This window comes from Branchiostoma belcheri, unplaced genomic scaffold, assembly GCF_001625305.1.
Source record: "Branchiostoma belcheri isolate BF01 breed outbred unplaced genomic scaffold, Haploidv18h27 scaffold87, whole genome shotgun sequence".
Taxonomy (NCBI): Eukaryota; Metazoa; Chordata; class Leptocardii; order Amphioxiformes; family Branchiostomatidae; genus Branchiostoma; species Branchiostoma belcheri.
Genome location: NW_017804542.1, coordinates 794456 through 813842, shown reverse-complemented (window position 1 = coordinate 813842; position 19387 = coordinate 794456). Strand labels below are relative to the sequence as shown.

At 47.7% G+C, this 19387-nt stretch overlaps 2 protein-coding genes and 1 pseudogene across 2 annotated transcripts; 2 read left to right on the top strand and 1 right to left on the bottom strand.

Annotated features, from left to right (window-relative positions):
- On the bottom strand, positions 1-2145 carry LOC109487265 (E3 ubiquitin-protein ligase TRIM56-like). The gene has a single exon (XM_019791246.1). The coding sequence runs from the start codon at positions 2063-2065 to the stop codon at positions 29-31; it is 2037 nt and encodes a 678-aa protein (XP_019646805.1). The 5' UTR covers positions 2066-2145; the 3' UTR covers positions 1-28.
- Positions 2146-4454: 2309 nt separating this feature from the next.
- On the top strand, positions 4455-15758 carry LOC109487238 (tripartite motif-containing protein 2-like). Its single transcript, XM_019791223.1, has 2 exons — positions 4455-5609; positions 13743-15758. The coding sequence occupies exons 1-2, from the start codon at positions 4521-4523 to the stop codon at positions 15756-15758; spliced, it is 3105 nt and encodes a 1034-aa protein (XP_019646782.1). The 5' UTR covers positions 4455-4520.
- Positions 15759-16122: 364 nt separating this feature from the next.
- On the top strand, positions 16123-18512 carry LOC109487237 (annotated as a pseudogene).
- Positions 18513-19387: the final 875 nt, after the last annotated feature.

Below are 19387 nucleotides of genomic sequence, written 5' to 3'. Positions count from 1 at the left end.
GAGTTAGCAAGTTGTTAATAGAAAGTTTTCATTTTACTTGGAAAAACTTCAAATAACCATATTCGGTAACGATCAATTGTCGGTCATGAGTTAGCGTCAGTCCTCTTGGCTCGCACAGTCCGTGTTCTTGCCCTGTCAGCACGTGCCTGATAAACGCGCCGTCCCGACTGAACAGGGAAACGCGATGGTTGCACCCCTCAGCCACGATGATGTTGTCCTCGCTGTCCGTGATGACACAGCCGGGTCCGTTCAGCTGACCTGGTCCCGAGCCACGTGACCCGCACGTGAAGAGATGACGACCGGCGGAGTCAAATATCTTCAAGTTGTCGTTTTGATAGTCACTGACGATGATCTGGTTGCTGCTGTTGACGGTCACGCGGAGGAAGGAACCCAACTGCTGCTGACCTTGACCTTTGTCCCCAATCTTCAGCATGACGTCACCGCAGGGACTGAGTACAAAAACTTGGTGCCCGATAGTGACGATGATGCGTCCCGAACCGTCAACAGCGATGCCGTATGTAGTGTCATCTGTCTCTGCAGCCCCTGTCACCTGGATGACGCGTGACTTCCTCCCCTGTTTGTCCAGAACGTGAATCTTGTGTCCGTCTCCTGTCACCAACAGCTCGCCGTTTGTCAGTGCCGCCACGCACTCAGGCATGAACCCCAGATCGACCTTCTTCTTGAAGCAGCCGTCTTTGTCCAGAAACTGCAGGCGTGAGTTGCCATAATCAGTCACGACAATGTCTCCCTCTGCGGTGACAGCGAGCGAGGACGGAACGTTAAACTGTCCATCTCCACTGCCCCCCTTCCCAACAGTTTTGACGTGTTCCAGACTCACGTCGCCATTACCGATCGCCACGTTCAGTCGCACCTGTGGAGTCGGTGGGATCAAAGGTGTTCTCACCTGGTTTATCCCACCTACAAGTTTAGCGACTTCCTGCTCCAGTCCGCCAGCTGGTGGGGCAAAGGGCAACTTCACAAAGTTCATGGCCAGTTCAGCCCTCTCGACGCTTTTGTCCTCCGCGGTTCGGTCCAACCGTCCGGTCAGTTCTCCGGCCACCGAGATGACCTCCGCCGGGCTGCCGTACTCCAACACGTTGTCCGCGAACTGGACACAGCTCCTGGCCGAGGCCAGGTCCATCTCAGCTGCCTCCATGGCGGCGTCCATCTGTTTCTCCCGAGCAGCGTTCATGGCCCGAAGCTGGCCGATCCTGTCGTCTCCCGCCTTCTCCGCGGCCTCGATGATCGCCTTGACTTGTTTCCTGACCTGTTCTTCTGTACGCCGTACCTCTGAAGGCCACTCGTCCCTCACTGACTGCAACTGTTGTCCCCACGTCTCATGCTGACCTATTGTGTTCTTGACTGTCGCCACTTTTGCCTTGATCTTTGCCCCCTCCCTCTCTGCCGCCTTCTCTATCTCCACATACTGGTGCTCTTTGTGCGCCGTGACCACGCAGTGCAGACAGATGACCCGCTGGCAGGTGTCACAGTAGAACTTGTTCAGTTCGCGGTGATCCTCGCACTTGGAGGTCTCCCATGCCCGGAGCTCGGCGGCAGCTTGGCCGGATTGCAGGTCTTGAACCGTTACAAATTTGTGGGACCGGTTCCCTTTGAACCGTTGGTGCATGTCGTCACACGTCTGGCACAGGTAGTCGGTACACTCCACGCAGTAAAACTGGGCCGAGTTGCCGGCCTCACAGACCGTACAGGGGACTCCATCCTCCCGCGCCTCGGACGTTTTTCCTGTCGGCTGTTGTTGCAGAATGTCGCGCAGTTTGCCGACGAGGAAGTTGGACTTCAGTCCCTGGACGCCATTCTGGGGGAGGGGCACGTCCTGTCGGCATGTCGGACAGTCCAGTTTCCCTACCGGCTCTGCGGCCAGGAGCTTCTCCAAACACGGCTGGCAGAAGGTGTGAAGACACGGCAGCATCTTAGGCTGCCTGAAGTCCTCCAAACAGACCTGGCAGACGAGAAATTCGTCGGCAATGTCGCTGAAAGCGTTGGATGCCATTTTCAAAAACAAGTCCCTGCACTCACTAAAACTGGAAGGACAAGATACCAACATGCGTCACCTATTTACGTCATATTAGGCGGTTCCATTTTCTGTGCTCGGAGGGGCGCAAACTTCTTTTTTATGAAACGCTCAGATCGAGCATGGAAGGTTTGAGCGAGACACCTCTACAGTAATTGCCGCCCTTCGAGACCAACACGCCACCCTTACTAAGTATATCCTAGTCAAGCTGGCAGCACACAACAGGGCATACATTTTCCTGAGTGCGTCGGACTCCATTTTCAAAATCTCCGGACCCACTAATTATAAAACTGGAAGGACAAGATACCAAAGTGCGTACTTAGTAGTACGTGACATGATGACGTCGGATTAGATTGTTCCATTTGTGGTGTGGGGGGGGGGAGGCGCAAACGTGTTTCTTATAAAACGTTCAAGTCGAAACAACATGCAAGGTTGTGAGCAGGGCAGTGTAGGAGTAACTGCCGTCCTATAAGAGCAGCACGCCAGGAAAATAAATTCCTCTACGACTCTGCCAGCTCAAATGGACATTTTTGGCCGGAATACGGCCGGTGTCGTCTTGATCACTGCTCTTTTCTTATGTATGAATCGGCCGATTACGGATGTTCGCAGATCAACGAACCTCTCCCAATGTGACAAGGTTTAATTTTTACAGGCGAAAGATATCCTTGTCTATGATGACGTTAAAATTCCTAGAACTTCTAGACTGGTATCCAGTCTATCGTGGTCTGTGGAGCCCTGGTAGGTCCCCCCGCTTTGTTCAACTCTAGTCGCGTGTACTAGTAGGGGTTTTGTGCCCCGTAGACGTTTTGCATGGCAGGACTAATTAGTTGTGGCCTATTTGAACTCTTGCCGTGCAAACTCCTACCGGTGGGGTGTGGTCGTGTGTGACTCGGAATTAAGAGGCCCCAGGTTGGAGTCCTGACATGCCACCGATCTTGTGCCCTTGGGAAAGGCACTTTACACGACTTTCCCCACTAGGCTCAAGTGAAATAGTGGGGTGAAAAGTGAAAATGAGGATTGTCTTGTCCTGTATTCGTCCTCTGCGTTTGTGCCGGCATAAAATAAGTTCGCCATGTTTGGTCATGAAATGTTGGGAAAAAAACTCCTAGCTACCGGTGTCAAGCTAAGTCGGACGGCCGAGAGCTCCTGACGCACACGACGAGAGCCCGACCAAACACGGTAGACTGGACACAAGGCTAGCCACCGTTGGGGTTCAATACAGTTATTTCGGCCGAAGGTACTATGACGCCGGCTTACCCAGCCTCTCTAGGCTGGACACCACACTGTTTCCAGGCCCTACACACAGGCCAGTTAACGTTCCTTGGCGACATTACATACGTAAACATCAATGATAGATCGCTCAAAGCCTTTTACTGTGGCCCCATACCGGTGCAATAGCTCAGTTGGTAGAGTGCTCGTTTTGTAACCGGGAGTTCAAACCCCGGCCGGGTCATACAATGGTACACACTTCTTTCTCTGCTTAGCACTCAGCACATATGAGAAAGAGTGTGGGAAGGTCAAACACACAGCACTACCAGCGGACTAGCCCCCTGCTGTAGTGCCCTGCACAATTGTGTGTCGCCCAAGGGCTACGGAAATGGACATATGGGCACCAAACCCCTATGCTCTGTATAGCGCACGGCTAGACCATTTAAAGCTTCAAGTGAGAGTCCAAAAGTCCGTATCAATACTTGATAAGAACGGCGCCCAACGCAAACAGCGACATGACAAACAAATTGGCATCTATTGTTAATACAGCTATTCTACTAGCAAAAATGTATATTTTCAGAAATAGAGATTCCGAAGTAGTTGCCTTAAGTGGTTTTGTACAATTCGTTAGTACTTATTGTAAGATTGAGTTTATTATTGCACAGACTTGTCAAAAAGTAAAGAAACATATGGGAAAATGGGGAACACTACACGATTATCTCGTAATTAGGAAACCGTTTGTAAACTATTTTGGATTACTATTTAGTTTTTTGTCTTGTATACCACATATACTTTTTTGTATCCTACAACTGTAATACTTTCTTGAAAATGCAATAAAAAAATTCCGCGTCCGGCAGTTTATCCCTCAGTATTATGGCTGCCTTGTGCTGATTACCGTATGTCGTCACGTCTGCTACCCCTCCCAAAAACACAAATGGAACCACCCACCACACACTAGCCTCCTTCGCAGTCTTGTCGGCGTAATTTTTTTCTGTGAGCGACGAGAGTAATATGCGGCCTCGAGGGACGATTTGCTGCCGAGGGAGTTGTTGCCGCCGAGACAAGGATTCGCTGTTGTTGGAGCAAATCGTCCCTCGCGGCCGCATATTACTCGCGTCGCTCACAGAAAAAATTACGCCCACGCCCAACAAGACTACGAAGGAGGCTACCACACACCGTCACGAGGTAAAAGTCAATGAAGCGATCACAAATATTACCGATGCCCCTCTCGACGTTTCAGTAAGTGTGCCAGAGTGTACAAACACGTCCCCGGGTAAAGATGGCGTCCAACGCATTCAGCGACATTGCCGACGAATTTCTCGTCTGCCAGGTCTGTTTAGAGGACTTCAAGCAGCCTAAGATGCTGCCGTGTCTTCACACCTTCTGCCAGCCGTGTTTGGAGAAGGTCCTGGCCGCAGAGCCGGTAGGGAGACTGGACTGCCCGACGTGCCGACAGGACGTGCCCCTCCCCCAGAATGGCGTCCAGGGGCTGAAGTCCAACTTCCTCGTCGGCAAACTGCGCGACATTCTGCAACAACAGCCGGCAGGAAAAACGTCCGAGGCGCGGGAGGATGGAGTCCCCTGTACGGTCTGTGAGGCCGGCAACTCGGCTCAGTTTTACTGCGTGGAGTGTGCCGACTACCTGTGCCAGACGTGTAACGATATGCACCGTCGCTTCAAGGCCACCAAATCCCACAGAGTTGTAACGGTTCAAGACCTGCAATCCGGCCAAGCTGCCGCCGAGCTCCGGGCAAGGGAGACCTCCAAGTGTGAGGATCACAGCGAACTGAACAAGTTCTACTGTGACACCTGCCAGCGGGTCATCTGTCTGCACTGCGTGGTCACGGCGCACAAAGAGCACCAGTATGTGGAGATAGAGAAGGCGGCAGAGAGGGAGGGAGCAAAGATCAAGGCAAAAGTGGCGACAGCCAAGAACACAATAGGTCTGCATGAGACGTGGAGACAACAGTTGCAGTCAGTGAGGGACAGGTGGCCTTCAGAGGTACGGCGTACAGAAGAACAGGTCAGAAAACAAGTCAAGGCGATCATTAAGGCCGCGAGAAAGGCTGGAGACAACAGAATCGGCCAGCTTCGCGCCATGAATGCTGCTCGGGAGAAACAGATGGACGCCGCCATGGAGGCAGCTGAGATGGACCTGGCCTCAGCCAGGAGCTGTGTCCAGTTCGCGGACAACGTGTTGGAGTACGGCAGCCCGGCGGAGGTCATCTCGGTGGCCGGAGAACTGACCGGACGGTTGGACCGAACCGCGGAGGACAAAAACGCCGAGAGGGCTGAACTGACCATGAACTTTGTGAACTTGACCTTTGACCCTCCAGCTGGCGGACTGGAGCAGGAAGTCGCTAAACTTGTAGGTGGGATAAACCAGGTGAGAACGCCTTTGATCCCACCGACTCCGCAGGTGCGACCGAACGTGGCGATGGGTAATGGCGACGTGAGTCTAGAACACGTCAAAACTGTTGGGGAGGGGGGCAGTGGAGATGGAGAGTTTAACTATACGACCTCGCTCGCTGTCACCGCAGAGGGAGACATTGTCGTGACTGATTATCACAACTCACGGCTGCAGTTTCTGGACAAAGATGGCTGCTTCAAGAAGAAGGTCGGTCTGGGGTTCAGGCCTCTGTGCGTGGCGGCACTGACAAACGGCGAGCTGTTGGTGACAGGAGACGGACACAAGATTCACGTTCTGGACAAACAGGGGAGGAAGTCACGCGTCATCCAGGTGACAGGGGCTGCCTGCACAGAGACAGGTGATTCTACAGAAGGCATCGCTGTTAACGGTTCGGGACGCATCATCGTCACTATCGGGTACCAAGTGTTTGTACTCAGTCCCAGCGGTGACGTCATGCTGAAGTTCGGGGACAAAGGTCAAGGTCAGCAGTTGGGTTCCCTCCCTCCGTGTGACCGTCAACAGCAGCAACCAGATCATCGTCAGTGACTATTGGAACCACAACTTGAAGATATTTGACTCCGCCGGTCGCCATCTCTTCACGCGCGGGTCACGTGGCTCGGGACCTGGTCAGCTGGTCTTGCCAGCATGTGTCATCACGGACAGCGAGGACAACATCATCGTGGCCGACCTTATCAACAATCGCGTTTCCCTGTTCAGTCGGGACGGCGCGTTGATCAGGCACTTGCTGACACGGGAGAAACACGGACTGTACTCGCCAATTGGACTGACTCTGACTCACGGCGGACATTTGGTCGTTTCTGGTGCTGGTAATTATATCACGTTTTTCCAAGTAAAATGAAAACTTTCTAATAGTATTAACAACTTCCTAACTCCCTCTATTCCATGTAAGTGGAATTGTACTTGGAACTCATGACGGATAATTGTTTGTTTCTCAATGTAATTTTTTCATGTCCATTACAAATGTTAAAGCCTTCACATTGGTATATACATATATTGACATAAAGCCATTGATCCATGTGTGCCGTTAGGATACAATTGAATTCTACACTTCAAGTGGAATATTTGAAGCCTACGGACGATTGCTAGTTGGATCTTTACTTTTTTGTACATCATATCTGTTGGACTGTTGTCGGTGCACTTATATATTTGTATCATCAATTATGTTTAAAAAATGTATGCAATTTGAACTCACCATATTTGACTCTACCATTACGTAAAGTAAACTTTGATAAGGTTTCCCTGTTCAGTCGGGACGGCGCGTTTATCAGGCACGTGCTGACACGGCAGGAACACGGACTGGACCCGCCAATGGGACTGGCGCTGACTCACGACGGACATTTGGTCGTTACTGAATGAATGAATGAATGAATGAATGAATGAATGAATGAATGAATGAATGATACTTTATTTTCGTGTCGTGCGCTATCCCGCGCCCAGCCCGTGTGGGCTTATACGACACCGATTCAGTAAGTTATACATAGACAAAAGACGATCAAAGGAACAGATAACAGAATCCAAACAAAATATGCACGCAAATAAAGGTAGGCTATATACAATAATGGTGAACAAATAAGTGAACTCATAACATACCGTAAATTCAAATAAACAAATCTGTACATAATGAACCAAGAGTTCACAAAATGAATACAAGTACATAAGGTAAATCAAACATAATAAGAGAAAACAAAACGTGCAGAAGTAACAAAAAGTGAGAACTGTTGATGTGTTATGAATACAGGTATTTTCTTCTTTTCCCCCACGCTCGATAAATGAAAGTTGCTAGGTCAGATACACCCTCGTTAAAGAGCCACTTAATTCTATTTTCATCTCTTTCCCATATGATGTCAGGTGATTTTGTATAAATTTTACGAAACAAATTTTCTCGAAGTGAATGTGCTTATAGGAGTGCTGATTTCAAGTTTTTCCATGTTAAGTGAGATAAATGGTCACAATTTCCTACATTTGTTTTACAATGCATGTACTAGTTCCGATACATAATATTATGAATTCAGAAAGTTAGTTTTCTATCATCAGCAATAGTACTGTACCTTACAGTTTTGTCTACACACACTGTATACTCCATCAATATATTATTTAGTAAATAAAGGTGAAATAGGTTGCTCCCGGTGTACACTATTTCTTATATATGTATTATGATTTTTTAAAAATAAGTTTGCAGGTTTGAGCCACTGCATTTTGACTGTTCAATTACAGGTAAACTTTTGCAGTAGGCTTTTAATTACAAGTAAACTGTAAACTTTGATGAGGCTGGAAAATGTTGTTTTCTAATGTTGGTGAATAAAGGGTTGTTTAAGGCACTCTTTGAGTCTTCATTCCTAATTGTGTTTTTTCCTGTGTATCTTATAACTATTCTAGGCGACAGAATATTTATCCAAGGAACTTCTAATGTTTGAAAATGCTTAACGGAGGGCCAGTAGCTTTGGAACGAGGACTGTTACTAGTTACTAGACAAGCCACACCCAATAGCAACCACCCCAATAAAATTAACGCCCCCCACCCCCGACCCACCCAGAAGAAATCCAGGGCTGACACATCATACAAACCGTCGGTGTCAATGGATACTCCATACTGTTCTCCTTAATTCTAATAAAGAGGACTGAACTAAATTGCGAGCTACAGTCAGTCCCAGGCAGACCACATCATTGGCGAAGACTGACTGTCCAGCGAGCTGGAATGCTCACAGTGGCCAGGGGAATTTCCTCTCAGGCCTAAGGAGAAGCCTGGATGCCATACCCATGGTACATTATAGGCCACTATTTAGCCAGCGTGGCCCAGGGTATAACTGAGCAAACTGAGAGGGCAGTGGTATAATTTCCTTCGGGGCATGTTGGCCCTGGAGCCGAGGAACTGGTCTGTGCAGGCCCTGGAAACAGTCTGGCACCCAGGCTACCATGTTGGCCCTAGGAACTGGTCTGTGTAGGCCCTGGAAACAGTCTGGTACCCAGGCTAGCATGTTGACCCTGGAGCCGAGGAACTGGTCTGTGTAGTCCCTAGAAACAGTCTGGAACCCAGGCTAGCATGTTGGCCCTGGAGCCGAGGAACTGGTCTGTGTAGGCCCTGGAAACAGTCTGGTACCCAGGCTAGAATGTTCACCCTGGAGCCGAGGAACTGATCTGTGTAGGCCGGGTGGAAACAGTCTGGCACCCAGGCTAGCATGTTGGCCCTGGAGCCGAGGAACTGGTCTGCATGTGTAGGCCCTAGAAACAGTCTGGCACCCAGGAGAGGCTAGATAACCTAGCTGCCGTTATACTGTTCACGACCTTCGGCCCAAATTGTTGATAACCAGAAGCTCGCTAGCCTGGAGTCAAGTCAATCATGGTTTGGGCTGGCTTTCTTTGTGTAATCTCCAAGCAGATGTTTAGGTGGCGTAAAAGAGAGTATCAAATTGGCCAGGCAGTATCCATTGGCCAGACTGTATCCATTAGCCACCTAAACATCTGCTTGGAGATTATCTTTGTGGGTGTCGGCGTCAGGACGTACGTCTTCGCCGTCTGGCTCAGCTCGACACCCGCAGGAGTTTGCACGGCAAGAGTTCAAATAGGCCACAACTAATTAGTGATGCCGTGCAAAACGCCTACAGGGCATAAAACCACTAAAGGGCGACTAGTTCAACTAAGCGGGGGGGGGGCCTACAAGGCCCTACTAGGGCTCCAAAGGGAGTCCACACAGACCACGATAGGCTGGATACCAGTCTTGAAGTTATAAGAATCTTAATACCTTAGTGATGCCTATAGCCCCTATGTTCTGGCTGTAGGAGTTTGCACGGCAAGAGTTCAAACAGGCCACAACTAATTAGTGCTGACGTGCAAAACGCCTACGGTGCACAAATGGGGAGACTAGTTGAACTAAGCCGGGGGGGGGCTCCAAAGGGAGTCCGCTCAGACCACGATAGACTGAATACCTGTCTAGAAGTTCTAAGAATTTTAACGTCGTCATAGACAAGGATATCTTTCGCCTAAAAAATCAGCCCTGTCTCATTGGTAGAGGTTCGCTGGCCTGCGAACATCCGTAATCGGCCGATTCATACATAAGAAAAGAGCAGTGATCAAGACGACACCGGCCGTATTCCGGCCGTGCTGCTCTTAAAGGGCGACAGTTACTCCTACACTGCCCTGCTCACAACCTTGCATGTTGTTTCCTTTCGTGTTTTATGAGAAACCCGTCTGCGCGCCCCCCATATCCACAAATGGAACAATCTAATCCGACGTCAGCATGTCACGTAAGCACTTTGGTATCTTGTCCTTCCAGTTTAGTGGGTGCGGAGACTTTGAAAATGGAGTCCGACGCACTCAGGAAAATGTATGTCCTGTTGTGTGCTGCCAGCTTGACTAGGATATACTTAGTAAGGGTGGCGTGTTGGTCTCAGAGGGCGGCAATTACTCCAGAATTGTCAAACCTTGCATGCTCGATCTGCGTTTCATAACAAAAAAAAATTTGCGCCCCTCCGATCACAGAAAATGGAACCTCCTAATATGACGTAGATAGGTGACGCATTTTTGGTATCTTGTCCTTCCAGTTTCAGTGGGTGCGGAGACTTGTTTTTGAAAATGGCATCCAACGTAGTCAGCGACATTGCCGACGAATTTCTCGTCTGCCAGGTCTGTTTGGAGGACTTCAGGCAGCCTAAGATGCTGCCGTGTCTTCACACCTTCTGCCAGCCGTGTTTGGAGAAGCTCCTGGCCGCAGAGCCGGTAGGGAAACTGGACTGTCCGACATGCCGACAGAACGTGCCCCTCCCCCAGAATGGCGTCCGGGGGCTGAAGTCCAACTTCCTGGTCGGCAAACTGCGCGACATTCTGCAACAACAGCCTGCAGGAAAAACGTCCGAGGCGCTGGAGGATGGAGTCCCCTGTACGGTCTGTGAGGCCGGCAACTTGGCCCAGTTTTACTGCGTGGAGTGTACCGACTACCTGTGTCAGACCTGTAACAAGACCCACCATCGGTTCAAATCCACCAAGTCCCACAGAGTTGTAACGGTTCAAGACCTGCAATCCGGCCAATTTACCACGGACGAAGACCAGGTGACTACAATCATTAGCCACCCTGAAACTACGCAGGTGCGACCAAACGTGGCGATCGGTGGTGTCGGCGTGAGCCTAGAACACGTCAAAACTGTTGGGGAGAAGGGGAGTGGAGATGGACAGTTTAACGTTCCGACATCGCTCGCTGTCACCGCAGAGGGAGACATTGTCGTGACTGATTATCACAACTCACGCCTGCAGTTTCTGGACAAAAATGGCTGCTTCAAGAAGAAGGTCGATCTGGGGTTCGCGCCTTGGTGCGTGGCGGCACTGACAAACGGCGAGCTGTTGGTGACAGGAGACGGACACAAGATTCACGTTCTGGACAAACTGGGCAGGAAGTCACGCGTCATCCAGGTGACAGGAGCCGTAGAAAAAGATGGAATTACGAGAGGCATAGCTGTTGACAGTTCGGGACGCATCATCGTCACTATCCTGCACCAAGTTTTCGTTCTCAGTCCCAGCGGTGACGTCATGCTGAAGTTCGGGGACAAAGGTCAAGGTCCGCAGCAGTTGGGTTCCGTCCTCCACGTGACCGTCAACAGCAGCAACCAGATCATCGTCAGTGACTGGAACAACCACAACTTGAAAATATTTGTCTCCGCCGGTCGTCATCTCTTCACGTGCGGGTCACGTGGTACGGGACCTGGTCAGCTGAACGGCCCCAAATGTGTCATCACGGACAGCGAGGACAACATCATCGTGGCCGACTGTTGCAACCATCGCGTTTCCCTGTTCAGTCGGGACGGCGCGTTTATCAGGCACGTGCTGACGCAGCAGGAACACGGACTGACATATCCAATGGGACTGACTCTGACTCACGATGGACATTTGGTCGTTTCTGAATGTTTTTCTAATAATGTCAAGTTTTTCAATGTAAAATAAAAAAGCAGCTTCCAAACTCCTTCTATTTAAGAGCTAGTCAGTTGATTCGCCCCTACTGTGTCATCACGGACAGCGAGGACAACATCATCGTGGCTGACTTTTGGAACCGTCGCGTTTCCCTGTTCAGTCGGGACGGCGCGATTATCAGGCACGTGCTGACAGAGAAGAAACTGTACGGGCCACTGGGACTGACGCTGACTTACGACCGACAATTTGTCGTTTCTGAATATGGTGATTCTATAAAGTTTTTCCAAGTAAAATGAAAACTTTCTAATAGTATTAACAACTTCCTAACTCCTTCTATTCCATGTAAGTGGAATCTTTTTCTCAATGTAGTCCCGATTCTTTGAGATTTTCCATGTCCATTACAAATGTTAAAGCCTTCACATTGCTATATACATGTATTTACATAAAGCCATTAATCCATTAGTGGCGTTACAATACAATGTAATTCTACACTTCAAGTGGAATCTTTGAAGCCTACGGACGATTGCTTGTTGGATCTTTACTTTTACTTACATCATATCTGTTGGACTGTTGTCGGTGTACTTGTATATTTGTATCATCAATTATGTTCAAAAATGTATGCAATTTGAACTCCCCATATTTTGACTCTACCATTATGTAAAGTGGACTTTGATAAGGTTGAAATGTAATTTTTTAAAACTTTAAATGCTTTTCAATAAAGAGTTGTTGTAGGCACCATTTAGTCAGTTTTTCATCATTGCGGTGTTTCGTGTATTTATACAACGCGACATAAAAATAATTTCCTACAAATTCTACTGAACTTTAACTTTTTAACATTATACTACTATTAGCCAGTAATATAGCCTGTAGTATGATAGCCAGCGCTAAATAGCACCCCCACCCCGCCTCCCTATCCCCACGAACTTATAATACAGGTCTGTTTCTAAACAAAAAAGAACTTGAGAACAGAAGGAGACAATATTTTATTTTTGTTTAAGTGCAGTGCCGAAGAACTCCGAATTTATCACATCAAGAGGTAAAGGGGTCGATACCATTGTAAGCCCTTTCATATATTTGCATCACCATTTAAATTTATGTAGGTTATCAATTTCAAACCTTTACATACTAGTATTGAATATAAATCTAACGTAAACGTTGAGGTTGAAAAATGTTGCTCGATAAAGAATTGCTTTAGGCCCCCCAGCAGCGTTTTTCAATACCTTGTGGTGTTTCGTTTGTTTATCCTACGAGACATATAACTCATGTTTTCCAAACAAGTATAGGAACATCTAGAATGGAACGTCCTAAGGCGACATTACATACGTAAACATCAATGATAAATCGCTCAAAGGTTTTTGCTGTGGCCCCATTTAAAGCTTAAAGTCCAAAAGTCCGTATCAATACTTGATAAGAACGGCGCCCAACGCAAACAGCGACATGACAAACAAATTGGCATCTATTTTAATACAGTTATTCTACTATAAAAAATGGATATTTTCAGAAATAGAGATTCCAAAGTAGTTGCCTTAAAAGGTTTTGTTAATTCGTTAGTACTTATTGTAAGATTGAGTTTATTATTGAACAGAATTGTCAAAAAGTAAAGAAACATATGGGAAAATGGGGAACACTACACGATTATCTCGTAATTAGGAAACCGGTTGTAAACTGTTTTTAATTACTGTTTAGTTTGTTTGTCTTGTATACCACGTATACTTTATTTGTATTCCTACAACTGTAATACTTTCTTGAAAATGCAATAAAAAATTCCGCGTCCGGCAGTTTATCCCTCAGTATTATGGCTGCTTTGTGCTGATTATCATATGACGTCACGTCTGCTACCCCCTCCCAAAAACACAAATGGAACCACCCACCACACACTAGCCTCCTTCGCAGTCTTGTCGGCGTTATTTTTTTCTGTGAGCGACGAGAGTAATATGCGGCCTCGAGGGACGATTTGCTGCCGAGGGAGTTTTTTTGCCGCCGAGAGAAGGATTCGCTGTTGGAGCAAATCGTCCCTCGCGGCCGCATATTACTCGCGTCGCTCACAGAAAAAAAATACCCCCACGCCCAACAAGACTGCGAAGGAGGCTACCACAAACCGTCACGAGGTAAAAGTCAATAAACCGATCACAAATATTACCGATGCCCCTCTCGAACTTTTTAGTAAGTGTGCCAGAGTGTACAAACACGTCCCTGGGTAAAGATGGCGTCCAACGCAGTCAGCGACATTGCCGACGAATTTCTCGTCTGCCAGGTCTGTTTGGAGGACTTCAAGCAGCCTAAGATGCTGCCGTGTCTTCACACCTTCTGCCAGCCGTGTTTGGAGAAGCTCCTGGCCGCAGAGCCGGTAGGGAAACTGGAGTGTCCGACATGCCGACAGGACGTGCCCCTCCCCCAGAATGGCGTCCAGGGGCTGAAGTCCAACTTCCTCGTCGGCAAACTGCGCGACATTCTGCAACAACAGCCAGCAGGAAAAACGTCCGAGGCGCGGGAGGATGGAGTCCCCTGTACGGTCTGTGAGGCCGGCAACTCGGCTCAGTTTTACTGCGTGGAGTGCACCGACTACCTGTGTCACACGTGTGACGACATGCACCGTCGCTTCAAAGGGAACCGGTCCCACAAACTTGTAACGGTTCAAGACCTGCAATCCGGCCAAGTTGCCGCCGAGCTCCGGGCAAGGAAGACCTCCAAGTGCGAGGATCACCGCGAACTGAACAAGTTCTACTGTGACACCTGCCAGCGGGTCATCTGTCTGCACTGCGTGGTCACGGCGCACAAAGAGCACCAGTATGTGGAGATAGAGAAGGCGGCAGAGAGGGAGGGGGCAAAGATCAAGGCAAAAGTGGTGACAATCAGGAACACAGTAGGCCTGCATGAGACGTGGAGACAACAGTTGCAGTCAGTGAGGGACGAGTGGCCTTCAGAGGTACGGCGTACAGAAGAACAGGTCAGGAAACAAGTCAAGGCGATCATCGAGGCCGCGGAGAAGGCGGGAGACGACAGAATCGGCCAGCTTCACGCCATGAATGCTGCTCGGGAGAAACAGATGGACGCCGCCATGGAGGCAGCTGAGATGGACCTGGCCTCGGCCAGGAGCTGTGTCCAGTTCGCGGACAACGTGTTGGAGTACGGCAGCCCGGCGGAGGTCATCTCGGTGGCCGGAGAACTGACCGGACGGTTGGACCGAGCCGCGGAGGACAAAAACGCCGAGAGGGCTGAACTGACCATGAACTTCGTGAACTTGACCTTTGACCCACCAGCTGGCGAACTAGAGCAGGAAGTCGCTAAACTTGTAGGTGGGATAAACCAGGTGAGAACACCTTTGATCCCACCGACTCCGCAGGTGCGACCGAACGTGGCGATCGGTAATGGCGGCGTGAGTCTAGAACACGTCAAAACTGTTGGAGGTAAGAAGGGCAGTGGAGATGGACAGTTTAACCATCCGAACTCGCTCACTGTCACCGCAGAGGGTGACATTGTCGTGACTGATTGTTGCAACTCACGTCTGCAGTTCCTGGACAAAGATGGCTCCTTTAAAAAGAAGATTGATCTGGGGTTCGAGCCTTATTGTGTGGCGGCACTGACAAACGGTGAGCTGTTGGTGACAGGAGACGGACACAAGATTCACGTTCTGGACAAACAGGGGAGGATGTCACGCGTCCTCCAGGTGACAGGGGCTGCAGAGAACTATGAAACTACAAGAGGTGTCGCTGTAGACCGTTGGGGACGCATCATCGTCACTATCGCGTACCAAGTGTTTGTACTTAGTCCCATCGGTGACGTCATGCTGAAGTTCGGGAACAAAGGTCGAGGTCCGCAGCAGTTGGGTTACCGCCTCCGTGTGACCGTCAACAGCAGCAACCAAATCATCGTCAGTGACTTTTACAACCACAACCTGAAGATATTTGACTCCGCCGGTCGTCATCTCTTCACGTGCGGGTCATATGGCTCGGGACCTGGTCAGCTGTTCTGGCCCGACTGTGTCATCACGGACAGCGAGGACAACATCATCGTGGCTGACTGTTTCAACCGTCGCGTTTCCCTGTTCAGTCGGGACGGCGCGTTTATCAGGCACGTGCTGACACGGGAGGAACACGGACTGTACCTGCCATGGGGACTGACTCTGACTCACGACGGACATTTGGTCGTTTCTGAAGATAGTCATTCTATCAAGCTTTTCCAAGTAAAATGAATCTCTTATATAATAAATAACAAATAAGTAAATTCATTATATCTAATGTAATAAACATTGCACGTGCACTCTATTGCATATAAATGGTAAGTTTCTTATTTTGGCTGTAATAAACAGTGCGTTCTATTGCATGTGAGTGGTACTGTACTTTACAGATATCAATATTAACTAATGCTAGAGCAAGAAGGACCTTTTTATTTGGTTCAAAATAAAAAAAACAAGCAGAAAGAAACTTTACAAGAAACTAAGACAGAGCAGAACAAGTCTTGTCACAATGGATGCGACATGGGCGATGCGGAATACACCGTGTTGTATTTTATTTATACCATACCCACCCAAGAGAAAACACGCCTTTCAATGCAAAATGAGCCCAAGTTTGGTGCCCCTAAACTAAAAAGTGCAACAACGTCCATTCCAACGTCCGATTTCTGTGTTCGAATTTTCGAAAGCGACGCACACGGTTAGGGCAAAACTCATCGTTCTATGTAACGTTCGATAACGGGTTCCGGACCAGTCCGTACCGTAAAGTACGGACCGGTCCGGAACCCGTTATCGAACGTTATCGCGGCCCGGGTATGATATAAGGTTGGGAATTATCAAGCTGTGCTGGCGGTGACCCATGATGGAGAAGTGGTAGTTTCTAAATGTGAAAACTTCCCATTTTCAGCTTTTACGTGTGGTATTGTAGTAAACAAATGCTAACACATTTAGAGTGTTAAAGCTATATTATGTAGAATTTTGACTATTTTAGAAATCTTTCTTTACACATTTTCTTGCTCTTTACACCTACCTGACTTCATGATGACATTTGGGGATTAACATATCAACGTCGTTTCGCCGCAAATACGCGTTGGAAAACTGCGCACTCCGCGGCGCTAGCGCGGATCGCGGCCATGTTTGTTTACATCCGACCGCGTCCGAGCATTCCCGAATCCAGCCGAACCGCAGGTCACCGTAGAACACGTTATTCTCTAAAATACGGCATATGCCGGGTCACAATTTGACAACTGTCAATAGTGCAACAAAAACACCTTAGACATACGTAACGTTTATACTTTTTCATATCTACAGGATTTGCCTAGTACAACAATGTAGATATTTCGTGCATTACAAAATGACACCGATCGTTATGGCCTTCCAAACATTAGCATTTTTGGTCAGTTTATCTGTGCTTATCTTTTTTTACTGGCCAACTGGATCCCATTAGCTAATACCACAGTGTGATAGCCCACATCCTCACCTTTACATCGATACCAAAGTCCCCTGGTTAGTTTTAGGACAAACGGGTTTGCCCCAAAGAAAACCGCGACGGTGCACACATCGCGGTGACGAAATTTTAGCCCAGTTGTAGCTACCGGCGCACACCATTCTGAGTTTCCGCAACATTTTGATACATTTAGCGTAATGTCATAAACTTCGTTCCTTGGTATGAGAAACTGTATGAATGTGGTTACCACATGCAATATGATAAGTGACATGATAACTTTCAAGTATATACAAAAAGAGGATTTTAGATTAGGTACTGACCCTTCAAAAATTGGCAAATTTGAAGTCAATCGGCTTCGAACTCCAGCGTTCGAAAGCGTTCGAACCATGGAACCCAGACACGCGCCGGAAGTTGCCTAAGATTTCCGAACGAAAACCGTTGTTTGTTTACAGTCTATTTATTGTGGCACACATAAATACATCTGGCCTTGCGCAACTTATTCTCGCGCTGCGCTGAGTTGCCGAAAAGGCGAAATAGCGACGCTGATACGTTGAAAGTTATCGAAAATGACAATCTACATGAGAAAATTTCAATTATTTGTATTTTCAGTTTTGGCGCGAAAATCCTACATAATATCACTTTAACATAAATCTAGAGCGTGCAATATATATAATGTGATCGATCAATCTGTGCCGTTACGATACAGTTTTACACATAGAGTTTTACACAGTGAGTCTAGAACACGTCAAGACTGTTGGTAAGAGGGGCAGTGGAGATGGAGAGTTTAACCTTCCGACCTCGCTCGCTGTCACCGCAGAGGGAGACATTGTCGTGACTGATTGTTTCAACTCACGTCTGCAGTTCCTGGACAAAGATGGCTCCTTCAAGAAGAAGGTTGATCTGGGGTTCGACCCTTGGTGCGTGGTGGCACTACAAACGGCGAGCTGTTGGTGACAGGAGACGGACACAAGATTCGCGTTCTGGACAAACAGGGGAGGAAGTCACGCGTCATCCAGGTGACTGGGGCAGCAGAGACAGATCAAACTACAAACGGCATCGCTGTTGACAGTTCGGGGCGCATCATCGTCACTATCGGGCACCAAATTTTCGTTCTCAGTCCCAGCGGTGACGTCATGCTGAAGTTAGGGGACAAAGGTCAAGGTCCGCAGCAGTTGGGTTCCGTCCTCCGTGTCCGTGTGACCGTCGACAGCAGCAACCAGATCATCTTCAGTGACTGTTGCAATCACAACTTGAAGATATTTGACTCCGCCGGTCGTCATCTCTTCACGTGCGGGTCACGTGGCCCTGGACCTGGTCAGCTGAAATGGCCCCGCTGTGTCATCATGGACAGCGAGGACAACATCATCGTGGCTGACTGTGACAACCATCGCGTTTCCCTGTTCAGTCGGGACGGCGCGTTTATCAGGCACGTGCTGACCCAGGAGGAACACGGACTGGTATTTCCATTGGGACTGACGCTGACTCACTACGGACATTTGGTCGTTTCTGATGTTAGTAATTCTATAAAGTTTTTCCAAGTAAAATGAAAACTTTCTTTTAACAACTTCCTAACTCCCTCTATTCCATGTAAGTAGAATTGTACTTGGGACTCATGACGGATAATTGTTTGTTTCTCAATGTAATTTTTTCATGTCCATTACAAATGTTAAAGCCTTTACATTATATTGCTATATACATATACATATATTGACATAAAGCCATTGATCCATGCGTGCCGTTAGGATATAATTTAATTTTACACTTCAAGTTGAATCTTTGAAGCCTACGGACGATTGGTAGTTGGATTTTTACTTTTTTGTACATTATATCTGTTGGACTGTTGTCGGTGTACTTGTATATTTGTATCGTCAATTATGTTAAAAAATGTATGCAATTTGAACTCCCCATATTTTGACTCTACCATTACGTAAAGTAAAGTATTTAATAAGGTTGAAATATGATTTTTTAAACTTTAAATGCTTTTTAATAAAGATGTGTTTAGGCACCATTTAGTCAGTTTTTTATTTTTGCGGTGTTGCGTGTATTTATACAACGCGACATAAAAAGTACTAATTTCCTAGAAATTCTACTGAACTTTAACGTTTAGGCATTATTCTACTAATAGCCAGTTATATAGCCACTAGTATAATAGCCACCCCCTTCTCCCCACGACAACTTACAGGTCTGCTTCTAAACAAAAAAGAACTTGAGAACAGGAGACAATATTTTATTTTTGTGTAATTGCAGTGCCGAAAAACTCCGAATTTATCACATCAAGAGGTAAAGGGGTAGATACCATTGTGCGCCCTTTAATATATTTGCATCACCAATTGAATTTATGTAGGTTATCGATTTCAAACCTTTATATCTTAGTATTGAATATACATCTAACGTAAACGTTCAGGTTGAAAATGTTGCTCGA